We start from the raw sequence: 11,460 nt of genomic DNA on the forward strand, positions 1-11,460 counted from the left end.
ATTTATCAAACACTCGAGACAGTGTTTCGTCGGCTCTCCAAACACCTCGAATTTCGTCAAAAAATACTCCGCTGCGCGTCGAATTTTCAACTCTCTTATCTGTGTTTGGATAGCCCGATGAAACACTGTCTCTCATGCTTGATATTATTACTTCAAACATCTCGCATATACTAGAAACTGTTGGTAAAGGAATGAAAAATACATACAGATGTAACCTGTGAATGGAGATTCCTAATAAATACTATGTAAGGTCAGGAGCCATAATCGGGGACGGAGACCGTAAGCCTTGGGATCCGCGTGTACCTATGATATGGGACAATTTTTCTATTTTTAGAACAAATTGCGCCATCCTGACGTCATATATCCGCGCGGATCCACGCACATGTCGGGGGCTCTCGCGGGGATGTTGTCACGTTGCGTGATCAAATGGTGAGAGTTGAGACACCTTGAGAAATTATCTTGCATATTTTTCACAGCGATGGCAGGGAATAAGGCAGGGAATACGAACCAGGGCGCTTATATGCAGTTCTATGCTCTGAGCTAATGGAAAAGGTGGGTTTTTCAGGGTCGAAAACAAGACTTCAATCTCGCGCTGGGAATGAATAATAAGATCTGCTCGCGCTAGTTGTAAGCTTACGCGTATGTTTTTGCGTTTGTTCTGACTTACGAATATAGCAACTCTCTACTCAGGGTATCGAGTTAATTTGTGAGTTTCTCAGACAATGGTTAATCATAACCAAAACCTGTTCTGATGGTTTCTTATTGTTTCTGCTTTTTTGGTGAGTTTGCAAAAGTTTTTGAAAGGAAAGTCTGACGCGTACAATTAGCTCATTTGCATAGTGCAGCTCGTGCACTTTCAAGTCCGAGTCGGTGTTTTCAATTGTCAATAAATCTTGACAAAGATTTCTTTAGTTATCTTTTGTGCTGAGATGCTGCAACAAATTTCACCAACGCAAAAAAGGCTACTAACATCATGTGTGTTTCTTCAACATAAGCATAGTGAAGTTTTACACTGCGAAAATGAAAATAGACAAGAAGTTTTGATAACTCGATCAACAAAGTCGAAATCGTTATTCGAAGTTGATTAAAGAAAGCGTCGTCGTAACTTTGCTGATTATTTCTGCTTTATTCACATATTTTCAGCGTAGCTTTTAATATGTTCTCAAACTTTTAATCTTAAGCATATTTAAAAACTATAGAGTTATTGTTTGAGTTCGATGTATGATCTCACACGAAAGTGCGGCGGAAGTACAATTTGTCATGTTTACTGACTACAAAACACGCATCGGCGGGCGCTCTCATTCATCGGCAACAGAGAATTTACTGGATTTTTACACGAATAAAACTGAGCAGTATCTACGGACGTAACGTTTTTGGGCCTTGATGAAACATCAAGCGTTGCTTACAATTCAGGCGAACCTCAAACTGACCAAACTAGCAATTATTTTGTTTTACTTCTCAGTCGCGATAGACTGGCAATTAAATTCCTCGCAAGCGTGTGGCAAGAGGAGCTAGGAAACTATGATGTCCTGAAGCTCTGCTATATCAAAATATATGCAGCTAGTTTTTTTGCTGTCTAATGGAAAAGCTGTTAATCTTCGACATATGTGAAATTTAAAGTGGAGTAATGTACAGCTCATGTAAAAGAAGCATCCGTCGGAACACAACTTGGTCAGCGATATACGTATAAGCTTAACGCGGAACATACCTAAATTCGACACTGTCTTACTTAACTCAAACTGGAGCAGCTTAAGACGAAAATACTTAAGAAAAATTCCAACAGACGTAAATGCGTTGAGTTGTGGGCCAAAAACATGAAAAATTTCGGAAGCCATTTCCCCCGCGCGACATCCACAAAAATCCTCGCAGCATGTACGCGCGTGTGCCGCAGGCGATGGCGCAATTTGTTCTAAAAATAGAATGATTGTCCCATATCATGGGGACAACCCCAATACTAGAAATGGCGAGCGCTTACGGTCTCCGTCCCCGATTATGGCTCCTGGTAAGGTACAATAATTGTCAGTTACTTGGATTTAATTTTATCATGCAGTCGAACCTACCGTAAGCCACCACCCACACTATCAAACCTAGGTGGTCCTTACGAGAGCTTAGACCATATTGGGTAAGAATTTTGCGCCATTAACATATGGTAATTTTAAGACATTTGAGATAGAGTACCGTGTATGTGCATTTTTTCTTTAAATTTTTAAATGTTCTATTCATGTGAAAAGTCAATTTCGAGAAAAAAATCCGGTACTACCCAGGAATGCAATAATATCACACCCTATTATCCAGTTTTCGCTCTATTAATTATCTGTCAAGTGGTCGCTTACGGAGGGCTAAAAACAAAAGAAAATTTCTAACTTTTAGCTCTAAGGGTGGTCGCGATCGTTAACAACAGGTTCCAAATGTAGTAATTTGACTTGGAAACTTTTGGTATTTTGAAAAATTGGCCACTGAGGAGGGGTGGTCGCTTACGAGAGGTAGGTTCCACTGTATTTGCATTTGCGTTGTATTTTTGATTCGTGAAGTAATATATCCAACACGAGAGACCGTGTTTGACCACATTTCCAAACTTTGACGAACTTCGGGGTTTTTGGAAATGTGGTCAAACAGGGTCTTAAATGTCTAATGTATCTTCCCAATCGAAACTAAAACTAAGGAGAAAACGGAGAAATAAAATCGTAAAAATGTATGCTAATTAAGATCAGGGGTATACATACCATTTACATGGGAAAACCGGAAATTCCAGTTGGAAAATCAAATGGTTCGCGCCATTCCGTTTGGGAAGCTTCTGAAAATGTGGGCTGTGATTTGTGGTGATGCTATTTTCCTGCTGTTTCAAGTCTCTCTAGCTGATGTGGATATACTTTATAGCGATTCCCTCTCCCGCAACGTGGCATTCAACTGTTTAATGTTTATGCCTAAAATTTCTAACCGGATGGTTTTTGTAAATGGTAAGCACCCCAGATATCCAAACACCGTCACGGTCATGATTTCCTTTTAAATTGTTAATGAATTTGAGAAAAATAGTTCAAGTTAACTTTTCTAGCTTTCGCAAGACTTAACTATATCTCGTAAGTCGAGAATAAAGGGAATAAAAGTAGTTTTGCCCTGCAGTTTCTTAGTAATGGAAATACAGTGCCTGATAATAAAAGTAAGAATTTATTTACCAGATATTCGTAGTAAGCCAGGACTCTGTAACGTATGTCGGGGGATATCTTCATATCACGCTGCAGTGAAAAAGGCAAGTATCGATAGAAATAGATGTGCTGTAAGTTAACTAATATGGCAGTGAACAAGATGGCGTTTATAAATTGTGTCCTTTCTGCTAAAATAATAACACAACCACTCGCTATTGACATAGACGTCTCAGTCTGATTGGCTGCGGAGGCATCGTCTAACGGCAATATAGTGACATGCAGAAATCACTGACAAAACTATCTAATTCCCATCGTGTTTCACATTTGTTCTGACCGTACCCGGCAGTAAGCAAATTGAAAGTTAACCTTGTCGAATAACTAAATTTCTCGCTGATAGTTTTCAGTTCGCATAACGCCAACTTTTATCCCGCTGATAAGAAACTCGGGTTTGCAAGTTTAATTACTGATCAATTGCCCAAGAAAGGAGGAAAACCGGAGAACCCGAAGAAAAACCTTCGAAGCTAGGTGAGAACCAGCAGCAAACTCAACCCACATATGACACCGGGCGGGATTCGAACCCGGGCCACATTTGTCGGAGGCGAGCGCTCGCACCATTTCCCATCTCATCTTAAATGTCAGCTGAGAAATGAGGTGCTTTTTTAACTGATGGCCGAGATCTCAGATCTTCAATATTTATACTGAAAGCTGAGAAAAGTTTAACTGATAACTGAGACGTCCACAGATATGTAACGAGAAACTGAGATTCCAACGCCCTTATTCAAACCCTCCAATAATTATGTAACATACCATGTGGTCTTTGATGACGTCAAGGTGATGGATGTATCTGGCTCGTTGTGAATCCAAGTTGGTCAACATGGACGCCATTCCACCCAATATGAACCCAAAAAACAAACCTATGCCCACCAACATGGCAAATATGGAAAACCATTTTTCTTGTAATGTAACAGCATGCAGATCTCCATAGCTGTAGTCGTATATGAAATTTGAATGAGATTAAAATAGGAGATTTTAACCTTGATGATATGCGACAGATGACAACCTTCCCTTAGCAGACGCGTTCAGCCTGGGAGCACAGGTTTCAGGTTATTAATACTTTCAGTCTTAACGACGAGTCCATCTGCCTCTCAATGTCTATCTGTTGTTCTGTCTATTTGATCTACTACGCGCCTGTCTGACTGTCTGACTGTCTGACTTTCTGACTGTTTGACTGTCTGTCTGTCTGTCTGTCTGTCTGTCTGTCTGCCTGCCTGCCTGTCTGGTTGTTATCGCGTCGATCAATCAGTTGCCAATGGTCAGCTAACATGATTATTTAAGAGTTTCGGAAGCAGATTGATGAGCCAAAACTTGACTCGAGCCAGTGAAAATTTAGAGGGCGCTTGGGTGGGTGGTCTGCTTTACACTCCTGACGCTGGAGCTGTATGAATAATTTGTCTGTTAAAACTTACCCAGTGGAGGTAGCGGTTGCTGTTGCCCAGTACAGTGACAGAACGTATTTTCTTCGAACGCTAGTAAGTTCGATCCCTAAAATAAAATTCGAGCTCGTGAGAACAAACAATAAAGAAACATTACGGCTTGGAAAGTTACTACTCGATCGGCGATAAAACTTGCAGGCCAAGGTCTTGTCCCTTCTTTTTTTTGACAAACGTCAGAAGTGAGTAAGCTGTCAATAAGAACTGCGCGCTCGAATTTAATTAAGAGCGCTCTTTTTTATGAAAAATTTGCGTTTTGAATTTCTGGAAATTCCCAGTGATTAATGGAATTTCCGAAAAAGAGGACAACCTTACGAAGTTTCTTACCGGGAATTTCCTTTCCATTTATTACCCCCCCCCCCCCCCCCCACCACCCCTCGAATTTCCTTAATTTTCAGTTCATTGAATGTTTGGAAATTCGACAATTTTCGGATTTTCTGGGGACCTTCCCATGAAATTTCCAAACTAACTGTTCCCGTTACGGAATTTTCGGTTGAATGGAAGGCGACCTAGCCAGGTCTTTCCAGTCTGTGGCCGTGGGAATTTTTTGAGAAAGATTTCAGACGTACAGTAGTTTAGATAAATCATCCATCGAGCTTGCCAGGGACCGTTTTGGGAAAATGTCGTCCCTGGCCCGTGGCTACGCTTGGTATAGTACGGCCCTCTGGTTTGGCTGATTTGAGATATGTAATCTATTTGTTCCTTGGTTCTACTGTGGAAGCTCTCTCAACCGACATTATTATGTAAAGCGAAAAGCTCAGCCTTATTCCGCATCGACTACAGTGTTCCCATTATAACAAAGATATTTTAACAGGGGGCCCACGTACGCGTCACTTATTTGGTTTTCTGAGGGGCCCTGCATACCTAAAAGCTAAAGGTTAAAAGTTTAAAAACTATAGCTATTCTACATTTACAAAGTTAAAGTTAATGATGCATAAATTATGAAATAAAATTAAGAAATAACGGCCTAAAGAGGCCTGTAGCTGTCCAAACACCGTTTGCTATTGGCTCATGAAATCCCACATTCCCTGCCACAAGTGGTCACAACCTTAACAGGAAATCCATTTGGCTTTTCTTTGGCTAGACCAACCAAACTTCGTGTATTCTTTTTCTCAAACCGCTTAATCATGATTTGTTTAATGTTTGCTCATTGTTTGTGCTTAATAATTATCAGAACAAATTAGCCTTACATGGCATGATCTACCTGTTTTAAGTTTCACCGCCCAGCTTTCGGCGTCACATGACATTTCAGCAGCTCCTATATTGGGACACGCCAGAGAATACCACGCGCATGACATCAAATGAATCGTGATCGTACCGATTGTAGCATATTTCGATGCCCGGATGAGTGACGTATTAGTTCCCAGTTCAATCTCTCGTGCTCCTGAAATAAAACCAAAGTCCAAAGATTAACAATAAATAGTAAAAGCAGCTTTTCATAATCGAATTAAAAACCCGTAAAGGAAAATTAATTACTGTACTGGCTCTTATCAACTCATATTTTTCTCTGATATTTATCCATTAAGTGTAGCTTGATTCGCTCAATTTTACTGTACTATTATTATTATTATTATTATCATTATTATCATTATTATCATTATTATCATTATTATCATTATTATCATTATTATCATTATTATCATTATTATCATTATTATCATTATTATCATTATTATCATTATTATCATTATTATCATTATTATCATTATTATCATTATTATCATTATTATCATTATTATCATTATTATCATTATTATCATCATTATTGTTGTTGCTTGGGGGGGGGGGGGGGGGAGGGGGGTTCAACCCACAAAATTTCTTTCCGAAAGAAGGCTCGTTACATATTACTGGGACTACATACTAAATCCCACCAGAACCTTGTACCTCATAAAAAATAAACAGCTCTTACATATACATTTCAAAGTGGTTAAACTGAAAAGCTATGATTACTTTTTTTCACAACCTTCCCTGTAACACCTTACGAAAACTGCATGCTTAAAGGATCGCCTCTTGTAAAAATTAAAATAGCCAAACGTTCATCGTTTGCAATCTAAATTGCTTCGCTGCGGTATAACAATTTCGCTCCTAAGATTTCTGTCGCTCGAATTCTGCCATAAATTTAATCTTTAATCTTTAATCTCTAGTCATTATTTATACACGCTAAAAATTCATGAGGTACAATCAATAAAGTGAAATCTAGCGCGTGCAGCTTAAAAAAAAATGTCGACTAAAAGACAAAATGTATGCAACCTACCGAAAAATGACAGCAGCCGGAGTACTCTCAGAATACGGTTGAGCCTCAACAGGGTCAATGTCTGATGCCATCTGAGATGTGTGCCAACTCCAAAAGCCAGCAGATCCAGTGGTAAAAGGGTCAGTAAGTCCGGTATAAACATGCCACGGAGATAATGGCGCCGAATAAGCGATCGGTCGGTGATGAGTGTTCCTTTGCTGAAATATCCAACCAAAAATCTCAGCGACACATCCACGAGATATAGCGCATCAAAAATGTAAGCCAAAGCCCAAAGCGTTGAACTTTGTGAATCAAAGCTTGCTTGGTAAGGGACAATCAGACTGGTTGAAAAAATGAAAATGGAGCTAACGGTTTCCCAGTATCGAAAAAGACTCGAACGAGGATTTATGACAAAAGGAAACTTTAGAATATTTATCTCCTCGTTAGCGAGGGAAACTCCTCTGAAAGTAACTTGAATTTGTTTGTCCCACGTGGCGGACATTCTCGTGCGGAGAAAAACAAATCTCTCAGCGCTACATGTTGAACAAGGCGCCGAGCGCGAAATGTCGATGAAAATAGAACACAATAGTTTCTTTCTGTGCGTGTGTTCGTTAAAAGTGACGCGACAAAAGTTTTGTGCGTCATTTGCGCGTGCAAGCACGTCACACCCTTGTTGTGCGCGCGTGCGGTTTTTATTGGCATGAATACAAACTTTAATAAACTCGAACAAACTGCAAAAGTCCAATAAATTCCGGATCCACAAAAGGCGAGTTTCAAATAAACGTCGGGAGTGTTTAATCGAGAAACAATGATAGGGTACGTCAAAGTCATTATACCTCCTTCTTCCTTCTAGCAAGGTTTAAAGTGGCGTTTAACACGCTATTCACGGCCGTATTGGCAAAAGACAAGTGTTTCGCCGAAGTAGCAGGATAACGGTAAACACGGTAACTTTGAACGCTTTGTACAAGGTCAATATACTTCGGCCGAAAAATGTTTTTTCAGAAACGGGATGTGTATCCCTCCAATGTCTGATTCATCACTGTGATTGCTTTCAAAAGCGTTGAACTTTTGAGAAATAATTATTTTAAAATCAGCTTCAACGCTCCATCTCCATTTTTTAATCGCTTCGGCAGTTTTTTTGATGTTTATCGAATGATATTGCATTAAAAGGCCTTTTCCTTCAACACTGTGTAGTTTTCTTATTATTTTGCGTTGCAATAGTAATTTCCGAACGGTTTTTGCGGGGGCTTATTTTCGGCCTGATTTTGCTGTTATCATACGGAAAAAGTTTGCGGCTCGATATTTTTGGTTTAAAGCGAAACTGAAACAAAAGAAATTCATTTTTAAATAGCATTCAGTAACCTCTCCCTGGGAGGTGAAAATCGGCCGATTTTATTTTTTAGCCGGAAATCATCGGTCGTTTCTCAGGCGCAGGGTCTCTTAAGTCGGAGCATAAGAAACAATGCGGAAAAAGGCTGATAGAGCATGACTCCTAGATTGAAATGTTACACTAAATCTTAAACTCCAGAGAAGAAGAGACGGAATCTGCGCTATTCAATAAAACCTATTCTGCTGCATGGCATCTTTCCACACGGACCCATTCATTACATCGGTCAATCTTATCAACCTTCTACCGGCCTGGGCATGGTCAGGATCTTTTGAGAGCTAATAATAATATCTTATCATTATACGTAAAGTTTATTACACCTCGAATATACATTCTTTGAGGGTCTTAATTACAAATGTATCTGTGAGACCCAGCCTTTATTCTGGAACTGGCGATAAATCGAAAAAAATACAGTGTATGTTCTTTGTTCCAGCACCAGGCTCTGAGATCGAATGAACATTTAATTTCCCGCCATTTTAAAGCTTTTGTGATGTAATATTGAGTGGTTGTTAAACCATTGTCCTGAGATCGATTTTATTCTTTTGCCGGAATCTCACGCGGGGCATGTGGCTTGGTGAGAACCAATGAAAAAGTACTGTTTTGTATTAGTTTCTTGTGAAAATGAATGTATATTCCAGTTACGTACGGTAGACATGGGAAGTACACTTTATTTCGTTTTCGTTAGTTTTGAGGCCGCCGCACATATTTTAAAAATAAACATGTCATTTGCCGGCTTAGGGTCGGTCTGTATAGTAAAAAAACTGTCACCGAGGGCTTGAAAATGCTGCCCGAGGACAGCATATTCAAGCCCGAGGTCACAGTTTTTCACTCTACGGACCTCCCACCCGGCAAATAGCATATATATATCTCCGCCCACCATAATATGCATTCCATGCATTGTCGTAGGTTTATATCTGTAATGCGTTGCGCACTGGTTACGATAAAAGTTATGCTCACAGAGTCAGACGCAGACGTGGTTTAAACTGAAAGTTATAATCGAGAGATTTTGGAACGGGTAAGTTAGATACCTTGAAAAGAACACATTTGTACTGCGCTTAAAGGGGCTCAGTCACGGTATTCTGCGTTATTTTGGCCACATGCAAAATTACCTTTAAATGGTAGGAAACCTGACAATAACAGTTTAATAAGATAGAAAAACACCAAAGAGATAATGATAAACCATCAAGGAACAAGGATGGCTAAGGAACGAGAAGATTAAAACGAATTATAAACGACGAATTTGAAAATTGAGGCTAAACTCTTCAATATGCGCAAACCGTGACTGAGCTCCTTTACCAGTAAGTGCTCTTAACTTTGAGCGAACCAACTTAGTCACTGACGCTCAATCCGTGAACTTGAACTTAGAATGAACCCATTGACTAAACTAGCTATTATTTAATTTTCGTACTTTCGACTGGTCATATTGCTGTTATTATTCAGTACACAATTATTAAGTCATACAGTAGTCATGAAACTTATCGTCAAGTCAATCCAGTGATGGTGACTGCACAGTTCAAGGTTGAATTGTAGTCAAATGCTTGCATGCGTCTGTACTTGATCATGACTTCAGCAAGATTCGGGTCTCAAATGGAATTATAATAATACTTTATTCAAATACAGAGTACAAAGAGTATTTGAAAAGGAGGACCATGAGGTTATCCCTATTTAGGTCCCCTAACTAAAACTACAATCTAAAATTTAAAATTTTAAAATATCTATTACGTAAATAATTAACAATTTAAAATTTAAAAATTTGAAATATCTGCTAAGTAAATAATTGACAATCTAAAATTTAAAGAGTTGAAATATCTATTATGTAAATAATTAACAGTCCAAAATTTAAAATCTAAAATATCTATGATATCTATAATATTAGGTACTGTGGCATATAATTAATGAATATTCATCCACTTTTTAAGGCTTGATTTGAACCTGTTTGCATTAATGTCGTTGATGTCGTGTCTGAACAAGTGGTTTGGTAAATTATTCCATTCCTTAATAATTCTAACAAAGAAGGAATACTTGAAGGCATTAATTCTTGCTGATTTCGTTTGGATCTTAAACGGATGGTTAGCTCTAGTGCTTTTGCTTCTACAACACTCAAAATAATCGTTAAAGTCTAAACCATTTAATCCAAACACTGTTTTATAACATTCTACTAAGGACAGGTACTCTCGTCGATGCTGGAGTGAGTTCCAATTTAGTAATTTGCATCGTTCTTCGTATGGCATCTCACGGAGTTTTTGCCCAAGAGCAATTCTTGATGCTCTTCGTTGTACTTTTTCAATAGCTAGTATATCTTTGACTAGGTGCGGTGACCATACAGGACATGCATATTCTAGGATCGGTCTCACCAATGACTTGTAAAGCATAGAGAAAATGTCTTTGTTCTTACTGCCAACTGTACGCTTTAACAAGCGAACTCCTTCGCATACCGACGCACAGGCATCGCACGCTCACGTTTCGAGAAAGCAACAAGTTATCTATTCATTCATAGAAGAAAACTTAACCGATCAGGGACAAACATGACTCTAACGGCTTGAATAGTAAAGTAATTTCTTAGACATGATTATTATATAAACAAACACACGACTTATGTTTGAGGGATGTTGACGAGCGAAAGCTTCGTTAACAAAAACACAAGCAACTGCCGCTCGCTTTCATTAAGAAGACAAACAGTCACTACTGGCTGTCTTTTCAATGTCCAATGTTTACTTAGCCTGATTTTCAGACGTCCGAGGTCGATCGCGGCCCCTTCGCTTCCCCGAGGAGAGGAGAAGCGAAGGGGCCGGACGTCTGAGAACAAGGTTAATGTTTACTGAGTATATCTCGTCCTTGGTTTTGATTGGTTGGTCTTTGTTGAGCTTTGTTTTACGCCGAACTATAGTTCGCCGAGCCGAGCTTTCGATCAGAGCGGAACTGTGGGTAAAATGTTCAAGTACTTAGAGCCACTGCCTGTAAATATGGAGAATCCGACGAAAGGTCGGAAATTCGTCTTTTCTTTTATTGCGTCAAAAAGACCCCTTTGGTGACCTATTTTCAGAAATATGCTTAGGCCATACCTTTTTTTCTCGTTTATTGTCGAATGCGTTTTCTGATTTTGGGTCGGTCGGTCGGAAAAGGAAAAAAAAAAAAAAAAAAAAAAAACAATCAATAAAATTAGAAAAGGAGTCTAGAGCTAGGAGGCCCGGTACCTCAGCATAATAT

The 11,460-nt window shown here is 39.1% G+C and overlaps 1 protein-coding gene across 1 annotated transcript in view; it reads right to left on the reverse strand.

Moving 5' to 3' along the window:
* LOC149098040 (uncharacterized) overlaps positions 1-7,368 on the reverse strand; it is a 63,139-nt gene extending 55,771 nt beyond the window's left edge. The window contains exons 1-5 of the mRNA XM_089277543.1: positions 6,888-7,368; positions 5,838-6,017; positions 4,610-4,685; positions 3,951-4,128; positions 3,174-3,233 (exon numbers count right to left, since the gene is read on the reverse strand). Coding sequence (XP_089133669.1) covers positions 3,174-3,233; positions 3,951-4,128; positions 4,610-4,685; positions 5,838-6,017; positions 6,888-7,368 — 975 coding nt within the window. The remainder of the gene's footprint in view (positions 1-3,173; positions 3,234-3,950; positions 4,129-4,609; positions 4,686-5,837; positions 6,018-6,887) is intronic.
* Positions 7,369-11,460: the final 4,092 nt, after the last annotated feature.

Source organism: Orbicella faveolata, unplaced genomic scaffold (genome assembly GCF_042242905.1).
Source record: "Orbicella faveolata isolate gen_17 unplaced genomic scaffold, um_ofav_v1 contig_46, whole genome shotgun sequence".
Lineage (NCBI taxonomy): Eukaryota > Metazoa > Cnidaria > Anthozoa > Scleractinia > Merulinidae > Orbicella > Orbicella faveolata.